Source organism: Podarcis vaucheri (assembly GCF_965113315.1).
Source record: "Podarcis vaucheri genome assembly, chromosome: 4".
In the NCBI taxonomy this organism is placed as follows: Eukaryota; Metazoa; Chordata; class Lepidosauria; order Squamata; family Lacertidae; genus Podarcis; species Podarcis vaucheri.
Genome location: NC_138762.1, coordinates 42690596 through 42707881, shown reverse-complemented (window position 1 = coordinate 42707881; position 17286 = coordinate 42690596). Strand labels below are relative to the sequence as shown.

At 41.2% G+C, this 17286-nt stretch overlaps 1 protein-coding gene across 7 annotated transcripts in view; it reads left to right on the top strand.

Annotated features, from left to right (window-relative positions):
• GABRR3 (gamma-aminobutyric acid type A receptor subunit rho3) overlaps positions 1–15029 on the top strand; it is a 30598-nt gene extending 15569 nt beyond the window's left edge. For all 7 annotated transcript variants that reach the window (XM_082221258.1, XM_082221255.1, XM_082221257.1 and 4 more), the window contains 7 exons: positions 226–293; positions 1026–1249; positions 3245–3327; positions 4109–4249; positions 7061–7213; positions 10209–10405; positions 13082–15029. In XM_082221258.1, the coding sequence (XP_082077384.1) occupies positions 226–293; positions 1026–1249; positions 3245–3327; positions 4109–4249; positions 7061–7213; positions 10209–10405; positions 13082–13387 (1172 nt within the window). In that variant the 3' untranslated portion in view covers positions 13388–15029. The remainder of the gene's footprint in view (positions 1–225; positions 294–1025; positions 1250–3244; positions 3328–4108; positions 4250–7060; positions 7214–10208; positions 10406–13081) is intronic.
• Positions 15030–17286: the final 2257 nt, after the last annotated feature.

The following is a 17286-nucleotide window of genomic DNA, read 5'->3' as shown; positions in this document are numbered from 1 at the left end:
AGAAATATATGTGTTTGCACATACCTTCTAGTTTGGTCTTTAATGACAATCTTGTTGTAAGAGGGTTTCACAAGGTGCATACTTATTTTTAATTATTTAAAGCAGTTTTTTAAAAAAATAAATCCACATTCCTCCATTTCATGGTTGGTACTTCGCTTTTCTTTCTTTTTGAAGGTTCTGTTAAACTCTCTGATCATCACATTTATTCTCTTTGTTATGTTCAAGGGTCACCAATACCAGTGGGCATTGATGTGCAAGTGGAGAGTATTGACAGCATTTCAGAAGTTGACATGGTAAGCTTTTCATTATTTCTCTACAGCAGTACTAGTATCCAGAAGTTTGACAAAAATGACTAGAAATCAGGTGTCAAAAGACACAGATTTTAGAAAGCAAACTCTGCTCTTCAAATATTGATGTACCCTTGCTCACTTTGATTGCCAATCCATCCCCAAGCGATACCCCACTGGAGTTTCCTCTTCCCATCCCATGCAACTACTAAAACTCCTCACCTTCCCAACCTTATTTTTGAAGCTCTTTCTCTCTTCTGTTCTGCAGCCCCACTTTGCACCCCCTTTTCTGCCTTAACCCCTCTTTTGTGCAATCCTCCTTTGCACACAGTCCAATTACTTCTCCTTCTCTCAAGTTTTCTTGCCCACTGTCACCAGAGCCCTAAAACTGTTGCACACATGCATACACATCTATCTTCCTCCCTGCCTCCCATATTCCCCATCATTCCTCCAAATGCTACCTCCCACTCAATTCCACATGCCTCTGCCCCAATTCTTTCCTTTTCTTCCCACCCCCCTCACCATCAGAGAACTAAAGCTGTCCCACACAAGAGACCTTCCTCCCACATGACATTTACTATAGACATGAGTCCCCTCCTTTTTCTTCCTTCCCCATCCTCCTTCCCTTGTTCCTGCCTTTAGAATCTTGGGAAATAGCCCATGAAAGCAGTGTTATGGCAGACTACATACAATGTGGTTTATTGTTTATATGTTCCTCTTTATTTTCTTTATATAAAGGACTTCACCATGACTTTATACCTCAGACATTACTGGAAAGATGAGAGGCTGTCATTTCCCAGTACCAGAAACAGAAGCATGACTTTTGATGGAAGACTAATAAAAAAGATCTGGGTACCTGATATATTTTTTGTCCACTCCAAAAGATCTTTCATCCATGACACAACTATGGAGAATGTTATGTTACGTGTCTACCCAGATGGAAATGTGCTCTTTAGCTTACGGTAAGCACAATGCTCTACTTATCTTCCAGTCGCAAGAAACAAACATAAAGGTGAGAAGATACACTAGCTCAGGGATAGTCAGTGTGTTGCCCCCCTAGATGTTGCTAGACTATAACTTCTACAAATCTTCCCCATTTGCCATGCTGATGGGACTGATGGGAGCTGCAGTCCAGCAGCATCTGGAGCACATGGGGTTGACTACCTCTGTGGTAGCTCATTGTGATCCTTGCAGAAATTATAGGCATTTAAGGTTTATTCACAAGGCACTTAGAGCCCATGGCATAGTTTGGTCATCAGCTGTGTGCTGAGTTTCAGCTTCATGGCCACAGGTTCAGAAACCTGGCTCAGGTTTTGTTGCACTGTTTCTGCTATTCCTGTCTTCTCTCACTTTAGTCCATCCAGTCACAGAGGCTCTTCAGCTGCCTCTGCCCTCTGAGATAAAGTGGTGGTAATCAGGAAGAGCTTTTTTAGTGGTGTCCCCCCCGTCTATGGAATACCCACACCAGGAAAGCTTGCATGGTGCTCACTTTGATGTCATTTCAACAGCAGGGAATTAAAAAAAAAAAAATCCCCCAGGTCCCCCCCCCTTTTAAACCATTGAGAGTTAAACTGCTCGTTCTGCTCTGCTGAGTTATTAGTTGCCATGTTCTGCTGCTATTTTAAATGGTTATGTAATTATTTATTATTGCATTATTGCAATGTATTTTTATTATATTTTTATTTCATAAGACATATTGTGCAGTATTATCCAAGCTGCTGCTCTCCAGGTGTTTTGGACTACAACTCCTATCAATCCTAGCCAGCATGGTCAATGGTTAGATATGTTGTAATCCAAATCATCTCAAACACACCAGTTTGGGAACGCTGATTAGTGTCTGTTAAGTATATCATCTGGAAGCCATGTGGTTCAAATCTCACCTCAGACCCTCCCACCCTGCAGATTAGGGTTAATAATACTCATTTACTGTACAGGTTTATTGTAAATGTTACTGAGATAATGTGTTTTGAACACTCCCAAGCACTATATAAATGCTAAGCAGGATGATGATGATGCTATGTGATATAAGAAAGCAATATAATGCATGTAAGTTTGAATGTAATTGGTCCAGAAGGTTACCTGGTAATTAAGTCCTCTTGGGCTCCAGGCTTTGTACACCCAAGGAAGCCATTGGCTTCCTTATGCTGGGAAGGATTTAAAAAGGCTTCTTGGTTAGGCTTGGTATTTGCATGAACAACTTGCCTGGCTCTTGTGAGGGCTTGCATGTCTGTTCAGTGGATTTTAATTTCAGGCTGTAGTCCCAGATACTTTTCTCCTGCTTTTCACTCTGCTCATTCTGTAAGGCTGCCCAGCCTGAAGACGGCACCAAATGGAAACCCATTCTGTCTAGTATGAAAATTGGATAATATAAATTAAGCACCAGATATATGGTCCAGTTCAGTGAATTATTCCACCACAGCTGCAGTTTGGGATCCTATAGATCCCCAACTCTACAGAAGTATAATGAGAAGTGATAACTACTGCTCACTTCAACCCCAAGTGTTGAGAGTTGTACAAGTATGGTCCCTTCATATTGCCAGAGAATGTTCCTGGCAGCACAGATGTTCCAGGGCACAGATGTTAACCCTCTGCCAGTGTGGGAGGGAAATTATAATGAAGGGAGGCAGGGGACTTGAGTTCTGAGGACACAAGCTCCTCTAGCATGCATCCCTGGAGCCAGATCCACCCCACCAGCTCCTTTTGTTGAAGGGGAATCAGCCGTTGCTGCCAAAAGGCTTGCAACAAATAGGGAAATTGTGCTCCTCCATGAATTTTCATAATTTTTACTTCTCTAGATACTAAAATGATAAGGCCAAAATATTGAGCCAAAAATAAAAACATAAGACCCCCAACTGGAATCCCTCGTTCATTGACCTTAAGGCTCTCATACGTAATGAAAATGTTGATATGAACAGTAAAGCCTATCCCTTTGTTTTGCTTTATTGCTTTTCTGACAGAATAACAGTTTCTGCCATGTGCTTCATGGACTTCAGTAGGTTCCCACTTGACACTCAGAACTGCTCTCTAGAACTGGAAAGCTGTAAGTCTGGCTCAGCTATGGTATTGTATGTTCTACATGTTCTACATGTTTTTAAATAAGAATTATTAGAAGTACCTTACCTATACTGTATTTTAAAGGCATATGGTATCTCAAGGACTTGGGGGGTCTTCAAATGCTCTTCTTGGCAACTAGATTAGTAAAAAGCAATGAATATTTATAAAAGGAGACAGAACACTCCCCCTCTATAAGTAAAGAGGGAACTATATTGGAAACCTCTGTCATTTCATATGTCTGGTTTCGCTTAGGTATAATTTTGTATACCTTATTTGCTATGTAGTAAATGGCTGTGGTCTGTATGAGGACTGTGGTAGCATAGAAGAAGAAGAAGATGCATTTTAAATAAAAGCACGCTTTATACTCATGTAAAAACACCAGGCAGGCCCCACAAATAACCCAGAGATGCATTTTAAATAAAAAGACACATTCTACTCATGTAAAAACACGCTGATTCCCGAACCATCTGTGGGCCGGATTTAGAAGGCGATTGGGCCGCATCCGGCCCCCGGGCCTTTGTTTGCCTACCCATGCTGTAGATGATTGAAAATCAAATTGGTTATAATCCCCTCCCCTCACTTACCTTGCCCACTGTTATGGGCTTCATATGAAAGGAAAGAATCAAGCAGCCGAGCTGTCTTCCTGTTCAGAGTCTGGTGTTTTCAAATGCTATCTAGGTAATATAATGCGAGTTAAGGTGTAAATCAAGAGGAAAAAGAGTCACAGGCAAGTGATAGTCTGTTAAGTTTATTTATTTTCCCCACAGATGCCTACAATGAAGAAGACTTGATGCTGTATTGGAAGCATGGCAATGAATCTCTTAGCACAGATGAGCACATTTCCCTTTCCCAGTTCTTTATTGAAGAATTCAGTGCTTCTAGTGGGCTAGCATTCTATAGCAGTACAGGTATAGCGCCTGACAGACAGTAATAGATTTTCTTGTTCTATCTAAATTCCTTTTGATCTTAGCAAAGAATAGCAGCCAGTGGAATGGCTGTTATGAAGGAAACCAGTTCAAAAGATTCTTTTCCACATCCACAGTGCATGTATCTATATTTTGATTTCCCTATTAATTTTTCTATGTGAAACATGCATTTTTTTTTGGTATATCTAAGAGACCTAGAGCCATTTCACGATTCATACTGAATTTCGATTTTGTTTCATCCACCCCCCACTGTGCATGGTATGTATAGAAAATTAGAAGAGAACTGTAAAAGGAACTGAAAATAATTGAAATTTTAATGCCTCTGTATCACAATAAATTACATAGGGGAAAGGAGCATTAAGAAGTATGTTAGTCTGAAATTAATTGCCTCACAAATTTTGGAACTTTATATACAAAGGCTAGAATTGAAAGTGTTATTACGTTCATGCTTCAGGTCAATGAACAGCAGAACCCCATTGCATATTGCAAACTGATTGTGGAATTACCCCATTTCAAATGGGATTTGCAGTGCAGTTGGAAGAGAGGGCACTTATGTTAGAAAAACACAAGTCTAACAATACAATCCTATGCATGTTTGCTTAGAAAGAACTATATTCAGTGGAGCTTGCTCCCAGGGACATGTGAGTAGAATTGTAGGCCAAATCTTTTTTGGGCATACAGAACCAATTGCATATTTCTTTGTATCCAGGCCATTCTAATTTTGTTTTTATGCTGCAGTGAATAGGTAGGCTTTTAATTCTCCCCGTGCTAACCTGGTGTAATCATAATATACATATTATGTATATTTCTTATAATACTTTCTTATATTCAGGCAGGGTGGGATATTCCTGTTCTTTATATGCGCTCTTCTGTAAGCAACAACTTTCCGAAACTTAGGATGAAGAAAGCCAACATTTCTATTGGGTTGAAGAAGGGCTAAGGCTAGAGCTTTATTCTCAATGCAAATATCATTGTGTAGAGGGCCCTATTCAGACCAGGTCCTCATTAAGGGAGTGGAGGGCTAAAGCTCTCTACCCCTCACAGCTGGTTCGCGATCCAGATCAACTCCCTGCATCTGCAATTTATTTTTTAAAATAAATTCATGCAATTACTTATTGTAGGAATGGCGTCACATCTGGCTTGACTCTAAAACATACACTTTTTAGTGTTGAATTTCTATATGAAGATATGCTAGAGCACAAGCATGTCTGAACGTCATGCTTTATAACCTGGTAGTCTATAACCTTTACACAAGTTCAGGATCAGTGTATACCCATGCTCATTGTTCACACAGCCAATTAATTCATAGGGATTAAGAAAGCAAAGAACCACAATCCAACTTCTACTTAGTTTAAAAATCCTTGACTACCCGCCAGTAAATTGTGGTAGATCAATATAAAATACTTTATACACAGAACAATTTCCTCAAACTTTTAGATACAACTAATTTAATTGTACAGTACTTTTGCTGTATTGGCTGCAGTAATAGAGGAACAGCTTTGACTTAATACTGATAGTGTAATTCCCCCCCCCCTCGAAAAGTTCAAAATAGAAAATCAAGTAACGATGCTTGTGATGTGAATGATTAAAAGTAGAAAAGACAGTGATTTAGGCTGCAATCCTATACCTACTTATTGAACTCCATGGGGCGTACTTCTGAACAGACATGTACGGAACTGTACTATATTTGCCATTAAAGTTAGCCAATATGATTGCATATTTTAAAATCTCACTTAACTTTTCCAAGTTGGAAATATGTGGGAGACTTATACCTTTAGAGCAGAATCCAAACTCCCGATCTACTGGGCAAAGGTTTGGCTGGGACTTGAGAGCTCTCTCTGCCCAGCCCAGAACAGTCCAGAATCAAGCATCACTCTGCTGGCGTGGAGCTCCCTGTTCCACTCACCAAAAACACAGTCAGTGGAAGTACTGCAACAGGCTTCCCGTGGCTGGTAGCCCATAGAAAGTTGGACAGGGAGGGACTGAGCCAACCTATGGTCTGTTTGATCCTGAGCCAGCTCCACTGCAATCATTTGACAGCACAGAGCCTAATTCAGGTATAATTGCTATGCCAGCTGCAGGTTGGTGGCACCTGGAGCAGACTTTTGCCTGCCTCTGCTTCCACCCCAGCTAGCATGAGCAGTGGGGCTGCAGATACAGATTCAGATTGCTCTGCCAAGTAGGATTATTAGAGTAGAATTTCTACTACAATATAATGCAATGTGATTTTCATTATAAAAGCAGGCTTTTATTTTTGAAGCTATGTTTTTCTTCCTTTAACAGCATGTGTGCTGTTCCTGCAGAATTATGCAGATCATTCACTAGATGGCACTGTCTCCTGTGCGGTGCTGTTGATTCAGTAGTCGGATGCTTGGTTTAACAGCAAAAAAGTGAAGCCAATGAAGAAACAAGAACAAATATAACCTGAGAATTTATTATTATGAAATATCCCTGAAGCATTTTCATAATGGTAGTACTAATCATGCAAGACATGATTAGTCAAATTCCTGGTGGATTAACTGCAATTCTGTTGTTAGCCTGTACTTGTATAGCATTTTTTAAATTCCCATCAATTAGAGGTGTTTTTGATCTTCCAAAGCCATTGCTTTAACAAAGGAACTGGTTATAGATTCTACCCCACATACACAGGATCACAGGTTTCGAAAGGACCCACCTATAACACTATTTAAATAGGTAAAGGAGATGGTAAATGTATGCATATTAATAAGTCACAGTTCAGCGGAGGGAGAACAGAATGTGGATGTTAAGGAATATATTTACATATTTCAACAGGTTGGTACAACAGACTCTTCATAAACTTTGCCCTGAGGAGACATATTTTCTTTTTTGTACTACAATCCTATTTCCCATCTATGCTGATGGTGATGCTGTCATGGGTCTCATTTTGGATCGACCGAAGAGCTGTTCCTGCAAGGGTATCACTTGGTAAGCTCTCATATGAATATATTTAGGGTATGGTGGAAGACACGTTGTAGCAATTGGCTTGTGTTGGCTTTATAGGTAGTTCACAGAAATATATTATCATTATCTTACTCTTCCTACATTATCTAACACTTATTTCATTTCTGGTAGAAGGAATTTAAGTGTGCTTTGCCTAGTTTTGCTATACCCAGAGTTGTTCATTAATCAGAAAGAGCTGTGAGATGCAGCAGTGTGAGAGGAAAGGTAGGCGGGGAACTGTCTGGAGAGTTAATTAACTCAACTCAGCATTTCTTGTGAAATCATATGTCCTGGAGGGAGATTTCACTTTTGCTTTGTGTGAAAGAAATGGCTGACCTGGGCAATAAACCCAGACTTATTAGCTTAGTCATAAGTGACAGAGTGGTAGAAAATGTTTTTTACTATGTACAAGTTACAGGCATTTTCTATGTCTGTGAGGTGGTACAATGTACCAATGTTTGTGCTCACATGCATCTCAGTACATATTATCAAGTCCCAGTAACCAGGAACCTCATGGTTGGTGAGCTGAATCTGTGTGAGCTCTAAATCTGAAGCCTTGGTGGCAGAAGGGAAGAGCAACGTGCAGCATCAGCCCTGATGGCAGCCGAAACAGAAAGCCTCTCAATTGGCCAAATCTGGTATACCGTACTTTTCCGTCCATAAGATGCCCCCATGTATAAGATGACCCCTATTTTGGGGGAGTATAATTTAAGAAAATGGGGGGAGATGGCTATATTACCAGAGTTGTTAAGCTTTTTTGTGGGGGGGATTGCTTTGGGAAGGATTGCGCAGTGTTTTTTGGGGGAAAATGCAGAAAATAACTAACCCCAAAGACAAGAGCTCAGAATTGCTCGCGTCACAGAATCCAACAAGCGTCTGCCCGTTCGCAAACACAAGCCGGAAACTGAGCACCCAACTGCCGCAACGGCAGCCAATCCAAGGCAGCCCTTGATGCAGCAACCAAACTTCTGCCCAATTAACGCAGGAGCAGCCAATCCAAGGCAGCCCTTGACGCAGTCAAAAACCACACACCAAAACGCCACTTACAAGCTGCAGCTGGCGGTTGCAACCAATCACCTGGTCCCCTAATGTACTGCCTTTGTATTAGAAGTGCCCAGTTTTTAAACACTGTTCTGGAGTAAAAAACCCGTGTCTAATACACAGAAAAGTATGGTAAAGACTACATGTCTGGAAGCGAACAACTTTCTACTGCAGTGGTACCTTGGGTTACAGATGCTTCAGGTTACAGACTCCGCTAACCCAGAAATAGTACCTCGAGTTAAGAACTTTGCTTCAGGATGAGAATAGGAATTGTGCGGCGGCGGTAAAGTGTCAGCGGGAGGCCCCATTAGCTAAAGTGGTACCTCAGGTTAAGAACAGTTTCAGGTAAAGAATGGACCTCCGGAACGAATTAAGTTCTTAACCCGAAGTACCACTGTATCTGAAACTGTGGGTGGTTAACTGAGAGTCAGGTAATTAATCTGGGCAACATGGTTTCAGATGCTTACAAAACCTTACGTTATGAGGCAAACTAGTCAATACATTAAATGTGTGGTCATATTTGCACATAATTAATTATTTTAAAAAGCAGCTGGTGGGAGGGGGACATGAACCTGGACTGTGAAGTGGGGGGTTAACCATCTCTTCCTGTACTATTTATCCACAAAAGTAATCACCCTGGAGCTACCATCTGCCCTGGAAGGGAAGCTGCTCATATAGCATCTTCCCTTGTGGGTCAAAAAGCTTAGAGGGATTGTCATTGAGAAAAATGATGCAGGGGAAGGGTTAACCCCCACAGGTATATCATTTGGTGGACATCTCCCTAGAACATTAAAAAAATTAAAAGGACTGCTGAATTTCATAAGAAAGATCTAATATAAAAGGATACATTTTATGAACCTAACAAATAATATATGTTTTCTACTTAAATTATTCATCACTACATAGGAACCATGCTACTTAACCCCTTTCTCCCCTGCCGCCCCTTCAAGGATCAATGTGGCTAATGTTGAAAAGCATGTTCTTTAATGGGTATTAATACCCTGTTCTGAGAACCATTGTTTCACCATATCTTTACCTAGAATCAGGCCATATTTAATTGCTAGAGATTTAAAAGGGAATGGTTGATTTCTCATTACTCATTCTAACTAACAGAGCAGTATTCCAAGAAACTGAATTTGTGGTGTCTTGCTTCTTACTTAAGGGATACCCTTGAGGGCCATAGGTTAAAAAAACCCCCAAACATACAGAGTTTGTTAAAATATCCATTAAAGAACTATGCTTTTAAAGTAGAAAAGTAATTTCTTTAAAATTAATATTTTATTATTATAAAACAAAAGCATAACAAATACAGTTAGGAGATACACAGGAAAGAATAAATGTGGAAAACTAACAGCAATTATATTAAATAGGTGGTAAAGAAAATCCATGTTGAGTTTTATCAGGTAGCAGTAAGATTCCTTCAAAGAGTAGGGATATTTTGTTCTAAAAGGTGACAAGCGGACTTATTAGAAAATGAAAGCCAGAATACTCTTGACATCATATTTGCCTGGGATTTGCAGCTTGGTTGAAAACCTGGCCCTTCTACGCTGGAAATATGAGGCTTCCTTGACTCTGCATGTTGCTCCTCTGAGAAAAATGGAGCTTGGAAACATCTTTCAAGGAGAAAGATAGGTGCAACTCTAATGTTTTCTGTAAAAGAGCACTTATTATTATTAAAGGCTTGGGAAAGACATTGTCCTCACTAACCTTGTGTTGCCACTGAGCCTTGTACGTGGGTTGAAATCTGGTACCACCACCACAAATCCTGGGGACTCAATTCAATTATTTGTCATGTGATATTTATACATGTCATGTGCTGATAGAGGAAGCAAGTTAGGGGGCACCAACCATTTGTACACACGTTATTACTGTGCATATTTTTGCAAAATGCAAGACCTTATTGATGCTGTCCCTTCATCTTTTCTCTCTCTCCTGGCAGGTATAACTACTGTGCTGACAATGTCAACTATAATCACAGGAGTAAGTGCCTCAATGCCTCAGGTGTCTTATATCAAAGCCGTGGATGTATACTTATGGATCAGCTTTCTCTTTGTCTTCCTGTCTGTCATTGAATATGCAGCTGTAAATTATCTCACAACAGTGGAAGAAAGAAAACAGCTGAAAAAGAGAGGAAAGGTATACACTTGCTTGTGTTCTAGTCACAGAAAACACTATTGTTTGTGATGTCTGTGCTGTGATTTGTGTTTCACAGTCCTTAGGCATTTGGGAAGCCTGTTAAAATAGTGTCTGTTTTTGCATTGTGTTCTAGAACTCCATTATTTCACCAAGCCTTAACCAAGGATTGCCTGCTTCTCAAACACCAGTATTACACTTAAACTCTTTTCTTTGTTAACATCTGTAGTCTAACCTTCAGCCAGATGGTGCTAAGGTTGGCTAACAACAAAAGTAAAAGAAAATATTATAATAAATATATTTATAAATGTATAAATAAATATTTCTAAATAAAATAAAATTAAAATAGAAAAATATATAATACCAAGGCAGGAAGATCATCATTACAGTCAATAAAAACCACAAGTTAAAAATATCATTTCAGCTTATGGACCTATTTAAATAAAAATGTAATTGACTGCTGATGGAAGATCATTAGAGGTCTCACTTGGCAAGGAATTCCAGAGGCTAAGAGCAGTTACCAAGAAGACTACCTCTTTCCCACCAAACGTCCCTCAGATGTAAGCAGATAAACAGAAGGGCCTCTCCCGAGAAACTTAAAATCTTGACAGCCTCATATTGGAGAATACAGTCTTTCAGGTAATCTGGTCTCAAGTTGTGTTGGGCAGTGTAGATCACAGCTAGAACTTTCAGTTATGCTTGAAAATGGACTGGGCCAGTGAAACTGTTGTAAGTCCGGTTGCAGCATTCTGAAGCAGTTCATGTTTCCACTCTTCAAAGGCAGCCGCATGTAGAGCATGTTACAAGATTCCAAACAAGATGTAACTAAGGCATCTGTTACCATGGCAAAAATAAGGGCATCCAGTTCAGGGCTAAAGCCAGGATTTACACTGCAAATCTAAGTATCAAAGAGGAGTGCAACCCACTCCAAGGTAGACGAAACCCCATTTCCTAATCTGCCTTTCAGCACCAAAGGCTAATAGCTAAGGGATCACATAACAATCTCCAACAACACTTTCTGAACCTGTCAGTCCAAGAAGATTCAGAATCACCATTAAAACTGTGCCTCAAGTCCCATCCCATCCAAGAAGGGACTGAACCACTGTAAAGCTGCCTCTGAATCCTATCCTATCACAGCAGTCCAACATGAAAGCTGCAGATAAGTCTAGCTGAACCAACTAATTTGTGTGGGCAAAAAGAAAAATAGAGATTATTTTGTGGTGGGGGAAGACTTGTACGTATCATAGACTGTATACAGTTAAGTCAGACTTGGAGTAGACTCAATGAGTTTAAGTCACTAATTTCAAGGCGTCTACTCTGAATACGATTTAAATACCACCCTGTTCTTTTCTTTTTAACTGTTACAAGTTAGGCTGACAAGATAGATCATGTTTATTTATTTATTTTATTTATTAATTTCTATATTACTTATAGGGACGCGGGTGGCGCTGTGGGTAAAAGCCTCAGCGCCTAGGGCTTGCCGATCGTAAGGTCAGCGGTTTCGTATCCCCGCGGCGGGGTGTGCTCCCGCTGCTCGGTCCCAGCGCCTGCCAACCTAGCAGTTCGAAAGCACCTCCGGGTGCAAGTAGATAAATAGGTACCGCTTACCAGCGGGAAGGTAAACGGCGTTCCGTGTGCTGCGCTGGCTCGCCAGATGCAGCTTTGTCACGCTGGCCACGTGACCCGGAAGTGTCTCCGGACAGCGCTGGCCCCCGGCCTATAGATGTGAGATGGGCGCACAAACCCCAGAGTCTGTCAAGACTGGCCCGTTCGGGCAGGGGTACCTTTACCTTTATATTACTTATATTTTAAATAAAAATCTCAAAGCGGTTTGTTGTTGTTGTTTAGTCGTTTAGTCGTGTCCAACTCTTCGTGACCCCATGGACCAGAGCACGCCAGGCACTTCTGTCTTCCACTGCCTCCCGCAGTTTGATCAAACTCATGCTGGTAGCTTCGAGCACACTATCCAACCATCTCGTCCTCTGTCGTCCCCTTCTCCTTGTGCCCTCCATCTTTCCCAACATCAGGGTCTTTTCCAGGGAGTCTTCTCTTCTCATGAGGTGGCCAAAGTATTGGAGCCTCAGCTTCATGATCTGTCGGTCGTGGTTTACAGCATATTAAATCAATAAATTACAGCATATTAAATCAATACATCATATTAAATCAATAAATCAATAAAACATTAGCCGGGCAATGTTCCTCCGGCCTCATGAGGAGCCTCTTCAGTAGGGCTGGTGAGTGTGGGCCTCGCCCTCTAGGCCAGGTGGAAAGGGCCTTGCAGGGAGTGGCCTTCAAGCCTCACAGCGAATATGAATGTGATATATACCATTGGTAAATAACTTTTGTTTTCACAAATCTTCTGTAGTGTTTATTTAAAAAGGTAACTATGGATCCTAGGTTGTTGTCATAAGAGACATATAGTTCCTGTATCTCTAATTTTAATACAAAACGTAATGTTAGAATGTCAATTGATTTTTTAAAAAAGACTCTTCCACTTTTCTGTCCTACATGAACAACATTCATATTGTTAGACAACAAAGCACTCATTGGTGTCACTTGTGGAAACATCCTTGTTGCTGATAGTCTTGTTAAAACTGTTTCCTGTATGCTGGATTAAAAAGAAGCAGCACTTGTTCTTCAGTCATTTTATTTAACCAGTAATTGTCCCTTTTTTCCTAGGCTGCTGGATTGTATAATATTGATGCAGTGCAAGCGATGGCCTTTGATGGCTGCTATCACGACACAGACACCACTGACATTGACCTGACCACCTTTTCAGTCCCTTCTGAAGACAGTTCAACACGAGGGCAAGCACCCAGCACCCCCACTCTAGATGCAGCTCGCATCAAGAGGAAGAGATCCTTGAAAGGGAATGTGGGCAGGATTATTTTGCAGAACAATCATGCCATTGACACATACTCCAGGGTTATATTTCCTACTGTATATATTGTATTCAACTTTTTTTACTGGGGTTTGTATATATGAATGATGATTACTGATATATTTTTCATATGAGCACACCAGAAATGCATAGTAAAATACACATGCCATGATCTGTGTAAGCAGAGATGCTTTAGAGTCTGAACAAGAGATTCTGGTACCCAAATAACAGGTTTTTCTCCCTGCTTGCAAAATCTATTATCTAAAATGGAAGTCTCAATGGCTCTGAGTTTGTTATGCACTCTGGTCTATTATTCCTAAATGATGATAGGTGGTTTTAAGCTAGTTTGTATGACAGCAGTGTAAAATACCTATTTCTGCTGTGTGATGCACAGGATTGGTAGTTATGCAGCTTCCCACAATGCAGCCATGTAGCTTACAGAACTATTTTAAAGCTGCCAAGAGTGGCTAGACCTACACCATACAACACCTAAATCTTCCCTCCTCTGCCAACGTTGCCCACCATTCCCACCTACGATCCAGACTAGTGTTATACACTCAGCACTAGGATCTTTCTCCGAATGATTTCACTCTTCACATTGATTCTTGTTTACTTAAGAAAAATAAAAAGCTCAGTAGCCTTCATTCTTGGATGACTGAAGCTGACTAGGAGCTGACTTAGGAAGTTGACTAGGAGCAAAATTAGACCTGGTGCTGGAGAACCTAACCATAGACTGCTTGAGTTGTAATAGCAGCTGGTATTCTATCCAGCCATTGGAAGGTGCACATTGTGGAATAACCACAGATAATCAGTTTTAATTGAAGGCTCAAAACAGGAAACTATGGTAGAAATCTCTGAAATAGTAACTAGTATAAATGCTATTCTGCTCAATTTAATTAAGGCCAAGTGATTTCAGTCACTGCCATATCTGTAAAAAATATGGTGGCAGCCAGTAGTAGCTTTACAGTCCAATCCAGTGCATGTTTACTCAAATATTAGCTCCAGTTGTTTCATTGGGACATTATTCCATATAGGTATACATAGGACTGCACTCAAAACTACACATTGCATGTATTGTCTTCTGGACCAAAGCAGTCTAGGGAGACTGCAAGTTTAAGTGAAAAATGGCAGGCATAGTTATATAGGGGCTATTTAACCCTTCTTCCTCTGATTATTTTTCCATTCCAATTATCTCAAGTGTTTTTTTCAAAGGGTGGGGGCACATCCAGGAAATTATACATTAATATGTGTCCTGTCGTGTTTGATTAGTTAACTGAGGAACTCTCCCATTATGCTACAAACTGGGTCAGTTTCCTCAAAGAATAAATACTGGCCCTTAAAAAGGTCATAAGGAGGCTGCAAGCACCTGTCACTAAGTAGGGAGAAATCTTACAAAACATGTGAACCCCAGATGTAACGTGGAAGATTCTATGGTTTTTTACATTTAAGTTCTTGTGAACCTCTTATTTCCTTGACATCTCTTTGAAGACCATGCTGGAAATTTTTCTCTTTCTTGCTTCTGAGCCAAGTCAAAGATCCCATATAAAGTATTAATCATATAATATATATCAGAATAGAACTGCTATTAAGTTTAACCAAATTAATTGCAACTTTCCTATTCTTTGGGCTCATCCATCCACACCTTTGCTCCGTGCTTTCTAGGTCCAGGTCCAGGCTTTTCGTGGAAAACCCAATTGACATTTGCTCCAATTCAGCAGTAAAACGCGGACCTTGCTGGGTAAAGCACTGGGACAAAAGAAACACACCATACACACACAAACACAGACCTGGAAAGTTGAGAGCTGTGCCTAGAAACATGGCATCATGTTGTAGAAGTGTGGATGAACGCTTTTTTGCAATCACTGTATCACACCCACCTGAGCACTCCCATTCATTGTAATGGAACTACTCTAGGGAAAATGGTTTGTAGTTTTGCACTTCTGATTAATGTTTTATAATTTTGCAATTCAATGTGCAGTATGGAAATATCTGTTGATAAAAATATATACAAGTAGTGGGTTAAAATAAAGATTTTGTTTTAAAAAAGGCATTCTATGGAGTGTGCATTTTTTCTGATGGTAGGAGGAACTGATCTCCCTGTTTAGAAAAGGGTGCTGCCTAGAATCTCACTAGTTGTGTATTTATTTTTTACACTTCCAGCAACTACCCTTATAGTGAGAAGATTAACCATTTATCAGACACCAGTCTCAGCTGTGCCCCATTCCCAGAAACTGGGGTGGCGTGCAGGATTACTTTCCATGGGCGTAGGTGGGGGGGCAGCTGCTCCCCTAGATCAAGTACGGTAAAGGTAAAGGGACCCCTGACCATTAGGTCCAGTCATGACCGGCTCTGGGACTGCGGCGCTCATCTCGCTTTATTGGCCGAGGGAGCCGGTGTACAGCTTACGGGTCATAGAATAGAATCATAGAATCATAAAGTTGGAATAGACCACAAGGGCCATCGAGTCCAACCCCCTGCCAAGCAGGAAACACCATCAGAGCACTCCTGACATATGGTTGTCAAGCCTCTGCTTAAAGACCTCCAAAGTAGGAGACTCCACCACACTCCTTGGCAGCAAATTCCACTGTCGAACAGCTCTTACTGTCAGGAAGTTCTTCCTAATGTTTAGGTGGAATCTTCTTTCTTGTAGTTTGGATCCATTGCTCCGTGTCCGCTTCTCTGGAGCAGCAGAAAACAACCTTTCTCCCTCCTCTATATGACATCTTTTTATATATTTGAACATGGCTATCATATCACCCCTTAACCTCCTCTTCTCCAGGCTAAACATGCCCAGCTCCCTTAGCCGTTCCTCATAAGGCATCGTTTCCAGGCCTTTGACCATTTTGGTTGCCCTCCTCTGGACACGTTCCAGTTTGTCAGTGTCCTTCTTGAATTGTGGTGCCCAGAACTGGACACAGTACTCCAGGTGAGGTCTGACCAGAGCAGAATACAGTGGCACTATTACTTCCCTTGATCTAGATGCTATACTCCTATTGATGCAGCCCAGAATTGCATTGGCTTTTTTAGCTGCCGCGTCACACTGTTGGCTCATGTCAAGTTTGTGGTCAACCAAGACTCCTAGATCCTTTTCACATGTACTGCTCTCAAGCCAGGTGTCACCCATCTTGTATTTGTGCCTCTCATTTTTTTTGCCCAAGTGCAATACTTTACATTTCTCCCTGTTAAAGTTCATCTTGTTTGTTTTGGCCCAGTTCTCTAATCTGTCAAGGTTGTTTTGAAGTGTGATCCTGTCCTCTGGGGTGTTAGCCACCCCTCCCAGTTTGGTGTCATCTGCAAATTTGATCAGGATGCCCTTGAGTCCATCATCCAAGTCGTTGATAAGATGTTGAATAAGACCGGGCCCAAGACAGAACCCTGTGGCACCCCACTAGTCACTCTTCTCCAGGATGAAGAGGAACCATGTGGCCAGCATGACTAAGCCGCTTCTGGCAAATCAGAGCAGCGCACAGAAACGCCGTTTAACTTCCCGCTGGAGTGGTACCTATTTATCTACTTGCACACTGACATGCTTTTGAACTGCTAGGAGCAGGGACCGAGCAACAGGAGCTCACCCCGTTGCGGGATTCGAACTGCTGACCTTCTGATCGGCAAGTCCTAGGCTCTGAGGTTTAACCCACAGCGCCAAGTAAAACAATTGAAATACTAAACTGACCAATCACTGCCCCCCCACAAAAATCCTGGCTACGCCCCCGTTTTTCTTTTGCGAAACTGTCTCCTTGTTATGCCGAAAGGGACACTTTTAATAACAGCACAGAGTTATCATCGCATTACACAACTTAATTGCTGTGGCTTCTTTCTGTGCAGTTTTAGCCTTTGCCTGATGCTCCTGCAACGCCCTTTTCGCACTGATAAGAGTGTATTATCCCAGGTGCATACAACAGGCGTAGGCGTGCGTGAGGGCCGAAAAAAAAGGGAGCTAAGGTGCTCTTCTCTCCTACCCCGCCCTCAGCCTTTAAAAAATCTCATTAGGAGCGTCTTCCCT